The sequence below is a fragment of the Nicotiana tomentosiformis genome, chromosome 4 (genome assembly GCF_000390325.3).
Source record: "Nicotiana tomentosiformis chromosome 4, ASM39032v3, whole genome shotgun sequence".
Lineage (NCBI taxonomy): Eukaryota > Viridiplantae > Streptophyta > Magnoliopsida > Solanales > Solanaceae > Nicotiana > Nicotiana tomentosiformis.
The window spans coordinates 53,163,707-53,181,001 of record NC_090815.1 but is presented as its reverse complement, the minus strand read 5'-3'; the positions used below and the strand labels follow the sequence as shown (position 1 = coordinate 53,181,001).

General features: G+C 41.5%; 1 protein-coding gene across 1 annotated transcript; it reads right to left on the bottom strand.

The window, feature by feature from the left end:
* Positions 1–1,022: 1,022 nt before the first annotated feature.
* On the bottom strand, positions 1,023–1,760 carry LOC138909692 (uncharacterized). The gene has a single exon (XM_070200903.1). The coding sequence runs from the start codon at positions 1,758–1,760 to the stop codon at positions 1,023–1,025; it is 738 nt and encodes a 245-aa protein (XP_070057004.1).
* Positions 1,761–17,295: the final 15,535 nt, after the last annotated feature.

Genomic DNA, 17,295 nt, shown 5'->3' with positions numbered 1-17,295 from the left:
ACTGTGTGCCTCCTCTAAAATCGTTTCCTTCAAGCCATCAACATTTGGAACAACAGGCAACACTGGAGTTGCAGAACACCATCATCACTGATAGTAACCTCTTTGGCACCACCCCATAGCACCATCTTTCTAAGAACCAGTAAGTGCAGATCATCGTACTGACGAGCCTTGATCCACTCAAATAACGAAGATGGAGCCACAACACATGCAAAAACTCGACTGAGCTCTGAAATATCCAACCTCACAAGTCAGTTATCTAAGGAATGAATGTCCAAAGCAAATGGCCTTTCCTCTACTAAAATGAATGCCGAATTACCCATACTCTCGGCCTTCCTGCTCAAGGCATCCGCAACCACATTCGCCTTGCTCGGATGATAGAGGATAGTAATATCATAATCCTTCAGTAACTCAAGCCACCTGCACTGCCTCAGATTAAGATCCCTCTTCATAAACAAATGCTGCAAACTACGATGATCGGTATAGACCTCACACGATAGCCCATAAAGATAATGCCTCTAGATTTTGAGAGCATGAACTATTGCGGTCAACTCCAATTCATGTACGAGGTAATTCTTCTCGTGGGGCTTCAACTGACGTGAAGCATATGCAATAATTCGCCCCTCCTACATCAATACACAATCCAAGACAACACGTGAAGTTTCGCAATACACAATATATATCCTTGAACCGGAGGGCAACACTAACATCAGTGTTGTAGTCAATACAGTCTTGAGCTTCGAAAATCTCGCCTCGCAATCATCAGACCATTTGAACGGAGCATCTTTCTGGGTCAATCTAGTCAAAGGAGCTGTAATAGACGAGAAGCCCTCTACAAACTGATGATAATAAATTGATAACCTCAAGAAACTCCTGATCTCGATCGTTGTGGTAGGACGAGGCCAACTCTGAACTGCCTCGATCTTCATGGGATCTACCTTAATATGCTCACCTGGTACAACATTCCCCAAGAACGCCACAGAATCAAACCAGAACTCACACTTGGAAAACTTAGCATATAGTATCTATTCGCGCAAGGTAACTAATTCAATCGTGGGAGTCTCTACAGTAGTATCCTGAACATAAGCCAGATAGGCCAAACCATCCTTCTCGACCATATGTCGAGCGTTCAAAAGAGAGATAACCCGACTAGATGTACTGATAGATGAGCCACTCCACTCAAATCTAGGCAACTCGGGCATCACAAATGTATCAATGTTGGCATAGCAATCAAGGATAACTGGGTACGAAAACAACCAGTCCATGCCCACGATGACCTCAAAGTCGGTCATATCAAGAAACAAAAGATCCTCTCTCATCTCATAAAGATAGAAAGTCACTAAATAGGATCGATAAACCTGATCCACAACAATAGGATCACCCACTAGCATGGATACATATTTAGGAACATCCAAGGACTCACGAGAGATATGCAGATAAGGAGAAAATGGAGAAGACTCATATGAATATGTAGACCCTAGATTGAATAGTACCGAAGCATGCCTACTACAGACAAAAATAATACCTATGATCATGGGGTCTAAGGCTACTGCATCTGGTCTTGCTGAAAAGGCATAGATCATAGTTAGAGCGCCGTCTGGCTGACCTCCATCTCTACGGTGACCCCTACCTACCTGCCCTCCACCTCTGGCCAGCCGGATGGGCGGTACAGTAGCTGGTGCGGTGATCATGGGTTGATGGCCCTGTTGTACTGCCTTGCAGCGAAGCCTGGGGAAAAACTTCCTCATATGACCAAGATCCATGCACTCGTAGCAATCTCTCGGTGCGGAAGACTGTTTACCTTGAGTCTGACCCTGGTGGCTTGAATAAATACTGGAAGAACCCTGAATGGCAAGTAAAGGGTAGGTACTCTCAGGAATTGCACTTAAGTAGGGTTGCACTGGAGCACTTCCACTTCCACCTTGGCGGTGGTGCTGAATACGTGGGCCTGCTAGACTTGCCCCTCTTGAACTGACCTCTACCCCCAGATGGGGTGCTACTGAATTGGTCACAATGTCGAGGTCGCTTTTCCCCCATTGTATAAAATCGGCCTTGGCTGTGGGTACCCTCGATCCTCTGAGATATCTCCACAACTAGCTCGTAAGAAGTCCCCATCTCAAACTCGGGGGCCATAGTAACCATGATACCATAATGCAAGCCCACAATAAACCTCCGCACTCTCTCTCCGTCTATGAGGAGTATCATAAGTGCGTGGCGAGACATCTCAGAGAATCTCACTTCATAATCGGTCAAGTACAACTGACCCTGCTGGAGCTGCTCGACTTAGGCCAGTTCGAGGGTGGAATATACCTCTCCAAAAAGAGACGTGTGAATTGGTCCCAAGTCTAGGGAGGTGAACCTGCTGGCCTGCTACAGAGATAAGACTTCCACCATCTACACGCCTTGCTCTCCAACTGAAATGTGGTGAAGTCCATCCCATTGGACTCCAATACTCCCATATTATGCAGCTTGTCCCAACAACGACCAATGAAATCTTGTGGGTCCCCATGCCGCTCTCTACCAAAGACAGGACGATGTAGCCTAGTCCATCTGTCCAGCCGATCCTATTGCTAAATGATCGCAGCTGGCCTGGGCTCTTGTATAACTGCTGCAACTGGCTGGCCCCCCCCACAGGTAGTGCACCTGGGTCTGATATACCATAGCAGCGTGCCCTAGAGCCTGACTAGTAGGGGTCTATACTACCCCTCCCTCCTGAGATGTTGCCGGATCTGCCAGAAATAGCCTGGCCTGAGTCATAGAGTCCATGAACCGCATCATACGACTCATGACCTCCTGGAATCCCGGTGCAGCCATAATATCCGCCTGGGCCGACTTAGCTGTAGGTGCCTCATCCTGATCCTCAATAACATGATCCTCCACTAGATCCACTAGTGGTACAACTTGAGAAACTCTACGATGCCCTCACCCTCTAGTAGGAGCTATCGCCCTCCCTCGGCCACTGGCTCGGCCTCTAACAACCAGGGGAGAAGCCCCTCTGCCAACAGGTACAACCATAGTGCACGTTGTCACCATATGTGAGAGAATAAGAGAAAGATGCTTAGCACAACATCAACTGCACGATGGATGACGAAGAAAGTGAAGTTTCCTAATATCATATAGCCTCTCGAAGATAAGTATGGACATCTCCTCACCAATCCGCAAGACTCTACTAGGCCCGCTTAGGACGTGTGAGACCTATGTGAACTTAGACCCACTAAAGGCACGTTGCCATTAGTCAAGCCAACAATGATATCTATTTAATTGCTCAATTTATTACGTTTGAAATCACGAATTATATTTTATAGAGAAACTAAGTATGGAAGCCATGGTGATGCAAAGCATAAATTAAACAAGAAAGAAAAATGGTGATAATATTAGATAAAACCATAAACATCTACTATAACTTCCCAAAATCCGGTGTCACAAGTGCACGAGCAATCTAGTAGAATATACAAACTGCTACAACTATTGTCTAAAATGAATAGATAGAAATATAAAATGCAACAGGAAGGAGACTCCGGGTGCTGCAGATCGGAGCATGGGAGGGCAGCTTACCACTAAGTCTTTGGGTAGTGTGGATGCGTGCCTGAACGGACACCAGAAGTACCTGCACAATTTATGCAGAAGTATAGCATGAGTACATAAATGAACGAGTACCCAGTATGTATCTAGTCTAACCTCGAAGAAGTAGTGACGAATCGTCGACATCGACACTTACTAGTGCTTAATAAATAAAGTGCAATAATTATAAATAGGAATTAAATACAACAATAACAATGGAATAATAAGCAATAAATAAGTGATTCTTTTACAAAATATCAATTTAGAGATCTCCAAATACCACATGCAAATATCAACAAATAAGAGCTATCAAGTAATTGTCAATTCTCAAGACATGAAGGAAATATCAAGTATAATCGGACTACTAGCCATATTACGCACGAGTTATGACGAGGTCGTACGTCCCGTTCCATGGATACATCTCATTATATATAATTGCTGAGGCATTCAGCCCGATCAATAAGAATAGGGAAACTCTTCGGACTACGTGACATACATTTACAACACCATGATAGGCACATAAAAGAGCACAATTTTATATCAACAATCGAATATTCTGCCAAACAAGGTAACGAATCTCGGTATAACATAATCCCTAATCGAATTTCAATTATAAATTAAAGTAATTAAACTAACAAGTTGGGTTCAAATAATACAAGTATTGCATGATAAAGCCCTAAGTCTACCCGGTTATAAACATGATTTTAGCTATGTACGGACTCTCTCACTTCCTGCGTACGTAGTGCCTATAGTTATTAACAAATAAAAATTTAAACACGTACGAGGTTAATTCCATCCAACAGGGTTAGGCAAGATACTTACCTCGCTTCCAAGTTCACTACTCGGCTTTTCAACCACACTAATTGTAAGGCCCCTTAAAATTTTTCTAATAATTTAATATTTTAAAGTACGCCAACGGTATTTGGGAATAACGTGTTAGAGTATTAAAGGAGAGCCATGGGATAGAACCACATTATTTCGAAATGAAAAGTATATGTTTAAGGTGTGTTGAAACATACTAAAGAGTTTTGTGAATGGAAAGAATTCCTGTGGAACAAGTAGGATATATTAAGTGGAAAGGATGTCTTAATTCGCATAAGATCCTACTTCAAACGCATGTTGATACCAAACAATAATGACTTATGAAGTGATCTACCTATGCAATTAAATTCCTTTGAGTCTAGTTTCTAACGCTTTAAACCGTTCATCATTTGGACATTCCTACAAGATGTTATGTCCAAAAACCTAAAGGCTGGTATATAGCTCGCTACAGAGCTTGCGAGGCCAGGTCTGTAGCACGCTAGACCATGCTATATCCCTCGCGAGTCCAGGTCTGTAACGCGATCCGGAATATTAGAGTATCCATTCTCCTATTTTTATAACCCGACCCAATCTCGATATATAAGCATTGTGGACCATTCTTTTTGGAAAATCTGACATTTTAGAGTGAGAGAGAGTGCCCTAGAGTGAGAAGGTGCTCTTCAATAATTGTTCTTCAATTCTTGCTCAAGTTTAGGAAGATTAAGAAGGAAAACTCATTAGGTCTTCATCCTAGAGGTAAGATTCTACACCCTAACCCTCAATTTCGAATTTTGTCTAGAAATAGGTAATTAGCAAGATAATATTTGGGCATAAGAGTTGTTTATTTTACATGCATGTATTATAAAAGGGTGTAGGAAGATTGTTGAGCTAAAAATGGTAAAGACTGGGTTGTGGGATGATGGAATCCTCCATAAAAGGACCTTGAAACCTTAATGCACACCTAGTATTTGATAAAATGCTCAAATGAGCTAGAACGATTATCATCATCGTAATTTTGGTTCAACTTGTTATATTTCTAAAATAGATTGAAGTTGGTAAGAATTCCGGAACATTTAGAGTGTAAGGAAGCTTAAGTGAGGTATGTTGGCTAAACCCTTCTTTAAGAATTGGAATTCCCATTTTCCTTGTAAGTTCTGAGATGTTGATTACAAATCGAGTATTCCGATAAGTTTTGTAATGAAGATATATGTTCAATTCGCATTTCAAATGCTCTTATCATATTGCATTATAAATTAAGGATGTATTCCAAACTATGGATTGTGTATCCACATGTTATAATTTCAAGTCGTGATTTATGTGAAAGTTATTATGCCAAGTTGTGTTGTGATTGTGATTGTGATACACCTCCACCTGCATATATTGGGGTGAGGCGGCATGACCGCTTTGTGTGGGGATTATGGTATTGTGGGACTGCACCTCCACCGGCATACACTGGGGTGAGGTGGTACGACCGCTTTGTGTATGGTTTTGGTATTATTGTGGCACCACCACCTACATATATACATTGGGGTGAGGCGGCATAGCCGCGTTGTGATTTTATTCGTATCGTTGATGCATTTCCACCCACACGCATTGGGGTGAGGCGGCATAGCTGCTTTGTGTAGGCTCTTGGTACTGTTGTTATACATCCACCCGCATACATTGGGGCGAGGCGGTATAGCCGCTTTATGATGGTATTGGCATCGTTAATGCATTTCCACCCGCATACATTGGGGTTAGGCGGCATAGCCGCTTTATGTAGGTTCTTGGTACTGTGATTATACATCCAACCGCATACATTGGGGTGAGGCGGCAGGGCCGCTTGAGTAGAGTTGTGGTATTGTACTTACACCTCCACCCGCATACATCGGGTGAGGAGGATGGGCCTCTTTGTGTGAAGATGGTTACAGAGGATCTCATCTTAAATCCTCTAAATGTTATTGATAGCTCTTGATAAGCTTACTCGGGTTTCAACGGTTATCTATATTATTCTATTGTCACCCTGATTCATTATATTCATATTGTATTTATAAATTCTTAAATTGGTGTTTGGTTTTCATACTAGTAATTCGACGGTACTAACGTCCCTTTTGCCGGGGGCACTGCATCTTTAAATGGATGCAGGTGGTTCCACAGCAGGAGATATTATTCAGTGATAGCAGTATACCTTCTTCCCAGCTGACTTGGTGAGCCCCACTTCATCCCGGTGTCATGTATATTTTGTTCTTTGTGTATTCTATTTGAGGTATAGCCGGGGGCCTTGTTGCCGGCATTATCATTTTAGACTTCTTTATCTATAGAGGCTCTGTAGACATAGTGTGGGTTGTGTATTTATGCTGGGAAAGACAAACTATGTTATATTGTGGTTGTATTACTTGTCCCATTTGAGACTTTAAAAATGATGAAAACTATTGGTAATAGATTGGTATTGGAGACATGATCACGTTTTTGTATAATTAATGAAAATATGCATTATCTTCATTCGTGGATGAGTTTGGGTAGAAGGAAATCTAACAGGCTTGCTCGGTCGGGTTCACTCAATTGAGCGCCGGTCGCGCTCCTCGGTTTTGGGGCGTGACAAACATGGTATCAGAGCCTAAGGTTTTAAAGTATCCTAGGATGTCTCGGAGCCGTGTCAAGTTGTGTCCTTATTATCGGGGTGTTGTCGACCACATCTATAAGTTGGAGGCTACTTGGACATTTAGGAATAATGCCCTTCTTTGATATTCTGAATCATACGATGAAACTGGTTGTGAAACTGTTCTTCCTCCAACTCATGCGTTGAGGTTCAAGGTACGTTTAAATGCTCTTTTGGTTTATTCGAAGTAATGTTGTCATGTGACATGACGAATGGGTAAAGGCCTGAATATTAAACAGATGGTACATGTATCATGTTGAATGAATAGTATGACCATATGAGACAAGTATATAGTACCATGAGCATACTTTATATGAGAAGAGTGCTAGAATTGATTACCTACCTCCAAAGAGGCATTGACCTGATAAATGAGACCTAAGCTTAACTAATACATGTGGATAGTGTGGTAACCATGTGTATGATTCAAAGACGTAAATTTGTTACATAGACACGTGATATATGAAAGGCATGGCTTGGAGAGTAACGATATATGTGTAGGTCTCTCACGGGAGACGAGAAGTTATGAAAGGAGAGTTAAGTGAACCCACAATGAGAAGACCCTAGCACTATGAATGTTATAAAAATCTCAGAAATGTGCAAAGTGGTGTTACACTCCAAAAGGGTATTGACACGAGGGATTTGGATCCCAAGCCTGTGTGGCTGAATAAGAGTAGAGAACTTATAAGGTTAATACCATGGAGACTTAAATCTCCCTAATAGTCAATCATATACAGGAGGACTAGAGATGTGAAACATGTGTCCCTCAAATTGCTAAATTCAAGACCTTGTGTCAAAATGTGAAACATTCAGCCCAAGTGGGTAGGGAAGGGCCATGGTGAGGCTACTTAAGTTTGATAAAATGAGAGTAGGGCTGTGTAGCTATGATGTTTGGATATTTTGTTGAAGATATGTGTAGTCTAGAAAAGTGGTAAGGGGTAACGTGATTCTCTGAGAGGATATGCAAATGATAAACCACTAGTACGAAAATAATGTGGAAGGTTAAGAAATGTAAATTCTCTGTACGTGGAAATATACATTACAAGGTCAACGATACTAGAAACTAAGAGTAAGGTTTGCAAAAGGGTTTTATATTTGTTAGAGAGTCCGGGACAATGGAACCCAATGAAGTACTATAGATCAAATGTGAAAGGCTTGCGAGTTCTTAGAATGAGTTAATCACGGATTCGCGATTTAGCTAAAGTTCCAAGTCTTTAAGAAAAACAAAATGAGTGGGAGAGATAAATGTGATGTTATAATAACCCAAGAGTGCATCTGGACTTGATGGAGAGTCTCTTAAGAATCTTAGAAGCAAGGAAGTGTTAAGTGATACACGGATGAACACACTTTCCCACGGATACCCCAACAAGTGTCGAGAGGCGAGCAGGATGAATTCCTAACTAAGGGAAAATACCATGTAACATATGGAAGAACGCATGGCTATTCACTAAATAGGAAAAATGAGGCGAGAAGAACTGGAAGAAAAATCTATAAATTTAGGTGGCCATGGTTATCGCAAAATAGTTCATATTAGAATGGTGGACTTGCCTAGGGCACAAGTATTAATAGAAGATATAAAGGATCAATTGTAATGCAGCCGACTTGAGTGACACTGAATATCAACTAAAAGATATAGAGGGAGTTCATGTCTACATATTAAATTGGAAAGTGAGACTACTGGTGATGAAGTGGTGGTGTGATAAACTCAACAAACCAGACACAATGATACTACGAGTTCATGGGAGGCAAACAAGTGTGTGGCACAATAAGGTTGTCAACTATGAATTAAGGGCAAAATGGGATAGGAGTGAATGCTCTAGTCACAAAGGAAATATAGTACCGATATATTGTCTAGACCAAAGGGGAAATGTTTGAAACAGATTAAGAGAGGATGAACACTTGTTACGAACCAAACATGTTTAACATGATAGCTCTTACGCTGCAATACCAGGAAACACTATTGGTAACTACAATACTGGGAATAAGGTGAGTTACTCATAGAGGATGGAATCAGGTGGACTAAGTCCTACACTTATAAGGAAAACAAGAAGGCGTCGTTGAAGAATTTAGGAGGATCTCAAGTTTTAGAAAAGGCCCTGTTCGGGCCAATGATTTTTTTATTATTTGAATATATATGAAGGGTGTCGATATGTGTTTTGGGAAGTGTTTAGCAGTAAAGAGGAATTGTGAGAATGTTCACAAGGGAAGTAGAGTGGTTTCTTAAAATCCTATAAGATTTATAATGAGGAAAAAGGGTGGCTAAGAAAGGTCTGAGCACGATGTTACTTCACATATTGAGGCAATGCCATATAGGTTGTTGTTATCAGGGTGTGCGCACAAGCTAGTAAATGTTATTCATTTGAAACAGATGGTCCCATATGAAAACTGACCTAGTAATGTCTTTTGTAGAGAAATTTGGAAAAATAAGTTGCAAGTACTAATAAGATTATAACTGTATCAAGGAAATTTTTGTAGAACTCAATTCCTAGGAGGTCATATGAAAGAGAAATCTGAGATAGATGTTCCACTAATAATGCAATGTGTCAAGATGATCATTTATGCCTCCAGGCAACTCAAAAATCATGAAAAGAACTATCCAACGCACGATTTAGAACTTGAGGCGGTGGTATTTACATTGAAATTTTGGTGACATTATTTATATGGGGTCCATGTAAGTATATTTTCACGGACCATAAGAGCCTTCAATATATTTTCAAACAAAAAAGAAATTAAATGTGAGGCAGAGAAGATGGCTTGAGTTACTCAAGGACTACAACATTGATATTCTATATCATCCGGGAAAGGCTAATGTTGTGGCAGATACCCTTAGCAGGAAATCCACGTGTAGTTTAGCATACTTGGAGGCATATCAAAGGCCATTGGCCAAAGAAGCTCATCGATTGGCTAGTTTGGGAGTTCGTCTTGCGGACTCTCGTGAAGTAGGGGTGATTGTACAAAATAGGGCTGAATCATCACTGTTGTGGAAGTTAAGGAGAAACAGTACAACGATCCATTATTGGCACAACTAAAAGAGGGAATTCATTAACATAAGACCATGGCCTTTTCTCTTGGCTTGGATGATGGTACACTAAGGTACCAAAGGCGTCTATGTGTTCCAAATATGGATGGTCTCCGGGAAAGAATTATGACCGAAGCTCACACTTCTAGGTATTCCGTGCACCCGGGTTCTATGAAAATGTATCATCATCTTAAGGAAGTCTACTGGTGGAATGATATGAAGAGGAATGTAGAGGACTTTGTGGCGAGATGTCCAAATTGTCAGCAAGTGACGGCCGAACACCAAAGGCCCGGTGGGTTGGCACAGAACATAGAAATTCCAATGTGGAAGTGGGAAATGATTAATATGGACGTTGTGGTAGGATTACCTTGTACTCCTCGTAAGTTTGACTCAATTTTGGTGATTGTGGATCGACTCACGAAATCAACACACTTCTTGCCGGTTAAGGTTACCGATACTGCCGAATAGTATGCTCTGTTGTATATCAAAGAAATAGTCAGGTTGCATGGCACCCCAGTTTCCATCATTTCTTATCGGGGAGCACAATTCACTGCTAATTTTTGGAAGAAATTTCAGCAAGGCTTGGGTACTCAAGTGAATCTTAGTACAGCCTTTCACCCACAGACTGACGGGCAGGCAGAGCGGACTATTCAGACGCTCGAGGATATGTTGTGTGCTTGTATTCTAGACTTCAAAGGTAGTTGGGATGATCATTTACCACTCATAGAATTTTCCTACAACAATAGCTATCACGCTAGCATTCAGATGGCACCGTTCGAGGCTTTATATGGTAGGAGATGTAGATCTCCCACTAGGTGGTTTGAAATTGGGGAAGCAGAGTTGATAGGGCCAGACCTCATGCATCCTCTATGGAAAAAGTTAAAATCATTAAGGAGCGGTTGAAGTCCTATTCAGATGTTCGTCATAGGAATCTGGAGTTCAAAGAAGATGATTGGGTATTCTTGAAGGTTTTCCCCATGAAGGGTGTTATGCGATTTGGTAAAAAAAAAAGGAAATTGAGTCCGAGGTATGTCAGACCATACATAATCATTCAGAGGATTGGTCAGGTGGTGTACAAACTTGAGCTACCACCTGAGATGTCATTAGTGCACCTAGTATTTCATGTGTCTATGTTGAAGAAAGTAGTTGGAGACCCGACACTCATTGTTCCGATTGAAACTATTGAGATTAATGAGGAATTGACTTATGAAGAAATTTCAGTTTCTATTCTTGATAGGCAAGTCCAAAAGCTAAGAAATAAAGATATTGCCTCTGTGAAAGTGTTATGGCGAAACCGGCAGGTTGAAAAGGCCACTTGGGAGGCCGAAGAAGAAATGAAGAAGAAGTACACTCATTTGTTTGAATAGCTATGTAATCATTTCTATGAAATTGTTCCCTATGAATTGTGTGTCACTTATACAATATATGCTAAGGGTGTTCCTTCCCGATAATGTATTGCTTATAAGGCCACGGTTGGTGTTGTTTCATATTATGTTGCTTCATTAGATTATGTATATATTGTTAGAATTGGTTTCTGAGGTTCTCTGACAGGTCGATAGGCCCAATTACAGAGGAGACTCTGCCAAAATTTCTGAAATTCTTTTTGGAGTTAGTTAAATTTGGGAGTTTGAGATATGCGAAAAAAGAGTTGTGTTAGGTTAAGTGTTTGGGGACAGACTCTACTCCTCATTCGAGGATGAATGATCCTAAGCGGGGGAGAATGTAAGGCCCTGTTAAAAGATTTCTAATGATTTAATATTTTAAAGTACGCCAGCGGTATTTGGGAATAACATGTTAGAGTATTAAAGGAGACCCATGGGATGGAACCACATTATTTCAAAATGAAAAGTATATGTTTAAGGTGTGTTGAAACATACTAAGGAGTTTTGTGAATGGAAAGAATTCGTGTGGAACAAGTAGGATACATTAAGTGGAAAGGATGTTTCAATTCGCACAAGATCCTACTTCAAACGCATGCTTCTACCAAACTATAACGACTTATGAGGTGATCTACCTAACATTAAAGACCTTTGAGTCCAGTTTCTAACGCTTCAAATCATTTGTTATATGGACATTCCTACAAGACGTTATGTTCAAATACCCAAAGGCTGGTCTCTAGCTCGCTACAGAGCTCGCGAGGCTAGGTCTATCCCTCGCGAGGCCAGGTCTGTAGCTCACTACAGAGCTCGCGAGGCCAGGTCTGTCCCTCGCGAGGCCTGGTCTCTAGCTCACTACAGAGCTCGCGAGGCCAGGTCTATAGCCCAATCCGGAATTTCGGAGTATCCATTCTCCTATTTTTATAACCCGACCCTGTCACGCCCCGAACCTAGGAGCGAGACAAGCACCCCGTGCCTCACCTAACCTGGCGTACCAAATTGCGACTAAGGGACTCTGAACACATAATGTCATACTTTGGCCATGGGGCCACCTTGCAAGACAATTTGCGAAGCAAAATATAAAACTGAATGGAAACTAGCACTAACTAAATATCAATATAAAGCTAGGCCGACAAGGCCGTCATAGCTACTACAGCTGACAAACCACCAATTTATACAAACCCAACATAATGCACTAACCAACAGGATATGCCTACAAGCCTCTACTGATAGATGTACTGTGATCGGAACAGGGCCCCGACCTACCCATAACATATATACAGATATACATAAGATGTACACAAAACTCTAGTCCTGGCAACTCCGAAAGACGTGGAGCTTACCGATCAGGCGGAACTCGGAAAACACCTACTGAGGAGGTCTACCCGTCTGTCTGTCTGAACCTGCACGCATGAAATGCAGCGCCCCCAAAAAAGGGACGTCAGTACGAAATAATGTACCGAGTATGTAAGGCAATAAAATAACTGAAATCTGAAACTGAACTGATAATATGATAACTGAAATTAACTGGGAGTCAAAGATGATCTGGAGATATACTTACCTGCTGATACTGACTCAACTCCTTCAATATAGTAAGTAAAATAATTGTACGGCCTTATAAGGCTCGGTATATATAACTGCTCTGCCATAGTAGGCTCGCTTATAGGCGCTCGGCCATACTAGGCTATGTATCTCGACCATGCTGGGCTCGCTCATAGGCGCTCGGCCACAGTAGGCTCGGTATATAACTTTCCATCTGATCAGAGGTTGCCCAATAGGGGCCTGCCCATCGATTATAGCTCGATGGTAATGAAAATACTGTAATACTGTATATATAGGCTTGCTGCTCTCTTGACTGGAAGAAGACAATACTAAAATTGAATATAGAGTCTCGATAAGGAATAATATTGTAACTTATGAGACTAGAATAGTGTGAATAAATTCATGAATATGAACTTCTCTTTTTGTCTCATTACTAACACATGTAGCTACGAGATCATGCCAAAATGAAGGAAGGCTTAGCCTTAACATACCTTATCACAATCTTTTCAATCACCAAGTTGAACTCACCTCTTCGCACCTTAATCTACAAGAATGATAATAATACTATCGTTAAGTTACGAAAGGTACAACTATCGCACAACGAACGACAAACCTATTTTGTATTAAAACGGGCAGCATCTCCCCTATAATATGCCCTTCCTCCAACTTCAAGATAACACCAACAATACAAGGACAGAACAATAACAACATATATACATCATTTTCCAGCCCTATATACACCATCAAATACTACAAAACAGCCCAACACACCCCAATCTCTTCGTACACAAAACGACCACCGTAGTAGTGTCAAACGACCCGAAAATGTTATGACGAACGACCAGCCAACCACCCTACATTTATATGGTGTTTATAAACCCCCTTCCTCCTCCAAAACTCCACAAAATAGTAATAAAACACGCAGCCCAACAGCAACACAAAACAGTCCACAAAACAGTCCGCTACAAGTGAATAACTCGAACTCACGGCTTCCGATCACCATCCCGTGAGTTCTTACAAGTATAGAACGACTTACCATGAATTTACAGAAGAAAAAATGGATGAAAGAGAGCAGTAAACTCACCTTATTTGTTGGATAACTCAGCTCCTATCTTGGTTCTTCAAACTCTAAGTTTTACCTCCAATTGGAACTTGAAAGGGAGAGAAAATCAATTAGGGTTTGTGGAAAATTTTTGGGAGGATTCTTTGCAGAGCTTATGTCTGGTTATTATGCTCTATTTTAAGTCTAATATATGAAGAAAATAGGCCCTTAAAAGGCCTCTTTGGACGACCCGAAATGGCCCATTTTTGGGCTTTCATTTAAGCAAGTAGGTGACACACCTACTTGTCACCTAGCAGCTTGCGCAGTATCGCAAAAATGCACATATCTCTCTACTCCGATGTCGTATTGACAAATGGTTTAATGAGTTGGAAAATAGACTCATAGATCTTTAATTTGATGTGTGGAACACACCATAACTCTAAGTATATTGGGAGAAAATTGCAGTTACATTTGACCCAAAGTTTCAGTAAAACTTATGAATGTAACTTGTGATGACTTTCATCGACTTTTGTTCCACAACTCGCTTGACTTAAAAACATAACACACGGATGTAATACGACTAATATAAATCATAACATAATCTCTTTATCATGTTAATCACCCTAGTCTCACCCCAAAGGTACATGTTATAACATTCCCAACTTGTCGACTTTCGATGAAACATTGTTTTATTTAATTGCATTAGCTTCTGAACTGTCCAACCCTCTTTGTACTTGTTGTTCATGATCTTCAATATTTGTAACCTCAGAGGTAACATGATTAACTTACTTTATATACTTTTAAATATTATCTCATTTTTTTGTCCTACATTAGTTTGCTTACGACGCATTTTTACATACGAAAATATAGGGTGTAACATCACTCCCCCTTGGGAACATTCGTCCTCGAATGTTTACTCTTGGAGACTTTGGAAACTTTTTCCAGAGTATCCTTCGTACACTAGGTTAAAACCAACCTGCACGTAGCCAGAAACATACTATGCATGCCACACATGGCCAATCTTTATAAATAGCAGCAATTTGCCTCACCGACCGTAAATCATAAATATTGAAAGTGAAAAATAAAAGCTTACCTGATGACCTGCTAGCCTACATAGAGCTATGTTGTAGCGTCCCATCTCGAACCATATCTTCATTTTGAAATAGGTGGGGGTATTTAGACTTCATTTCTTCCTCCGATTCCCACGTCATCTCTTCTACATTCTTGCTCCTCCATAAAACCTTTACGGAAGCTACCTCCTTATTTCGTAGATTGCGGATTTGTCGGTCTAGGATGGCAACTGGAATTTCCTCGTATGACAAGTCCTCTGTAATCTGTACATCATCCGTGGGCACCACTCGGGTAGGATCGCCAATGCACTTCCGTAGCATAGATACGTGAAAAACCGGATGGACAGACTCCAATTCTGAGGGCAACTCTAACTCATAAGCTAGTTGGCCCACTCTCCGAATGATCCTATAAGGCCCAATATACCGTGGGCTAAGCTTTCCTTTCTTGCCAAACCTCATCACGCCCTTCATAGGTGATACCTTTAAGAATACCCAGTCATTAATCCTGAACTCTAAGTCTCGTCGCCGCACGTCAAAATATGACTTCTGACGACTCTGAGCTGTCAACAGTCGCTCCCGGATAACCTTTACTTTCTCTATGGCCTGCTGAACCAGGTCTGGCCCATGTAACCCAGATTCTCCAACATCAAACCACCCTATAGGAGATCTGCACTTACGCCCATACAAAGCCTCGTACGGAGCCATCTGGATACTGGAGTGGTAACTGTTATTATATGCAAACTCGATAAGAGGTAGATGTTCATCCCAACTTCTTTTAAAATCCAACACACATACTCGTAACATATCCTCGAGCGTCTGAATTGTGCGCTCGACTTGTCCATCAGTCTGTGGATGAAAAGCTGTGCTGAGATTCACCTGAGTCCCTAGACCTCTCTGAAATGACCTCCAAAAATGTGCTGTAAACTGAGCCCCACGGTCAGATATAATAGAAACTGGTACTCCGTGTAGCCGCACTATCTCCTTAATATATAACTTTGCATAATCTTCTGCTGTATATGTAGATCTGACCGGTAGGAAGTGAGCTGATTTCGTGAGCCTATCGACTATCACCCATATGGAATCGAACTTACGATTAGAACGAGGTAAACCCATGATAAAGTCCATGTTTATCGCCTCCCATTTCCATGTCGGGATCTCTATAGTCTGCATTAGCCCTCCGGGCTTCTGGTGTTCTACCTTCACTTGCTGGCAACTAGTACATTGGGCGACAAACTCAGCAATGTTCTTCTTCATATCATTCCACCAGTACATATCCTTAATGTCATGATACATCTTCGTCGATCCAGGGTGGATGGAATACCATGAATAATGTGCCTCTGACATAATCCTGTCTCGTAGCCCTGCTACATCTGGAACACACAAACGACCCTTGTATCTGAGAACCCCATCTCCCTTGAGCTCTAACAATGGCTTCTTCTGCTGCGGAACTCGCTCTCTCAACTCGACCAACTCTGGGTCCTCGTACTGCCTTTCCTTGACTTCAGCTATGAGGGATGATTTTGCAGTGTTTTGGATTACAACTCCACCATCCTCAGAATCTACTAACCGAACCCCCAACGAAGCCAATTGATGAATATCTCTAGCTAATTGTCTTTTCTCGGGCTCTACATGTGCTAAGCTACCCATAGATCGGCGACTTAAGGCATCTGCTACAACATTAGCTTTCCCTGGATGGTAGAGAATGTTAACATCGTAATCTTTCAATAACTCAAGCCATCGCCTCTGTCGCAAATTCAACTCTTTCTGCTTGAAAATATATTGTAGGCTTTTATGATCAGTAAATATATCAACATGAACACCATATAAATAATGCCGCCATATCTTAAGTGCATGGACAACCGCAGCTAACTCGAGGTCGTGGGTCGGATAATTCCTCTCGTGCTTCCTCAACTGCCTTGAAGCATATGCAATTACCTTCCCATGTTGCATCAGGACACATCCTAACCCGACACCTGATGCATCACAATACACGGCATAACCCTCTAGACCCTCTGGAAGTGTTAGAACTGGAGCTGAGGTCAACTTGTTCTTAAGCTCTTGGAAACTCCGCTCACAAGCCTCTGTCCATTGAAACTTAGTTTCTTTCTGTGTCAACTTCGTCAATGGTGCCGAAAGGGAAGAAAAACCCTCTACGAACCTCCGATAGTATCCTGCTAAGCCTAGAAAGCTACGAACCTCTGTCGGAGTGGTAGGTCTAGGCCAAGATTTCACGGCCTCAATCTTCTGAGTGT

Coding starts and splice junctions, on each gene's coding strand:
- LOC138909692 (XM_070200903.1), bottom strand. CDS start 1,760: ATGGATCTTGGTCATATGAGGAAGTTTTTCCCCAGGCTTCGCTGCAAG.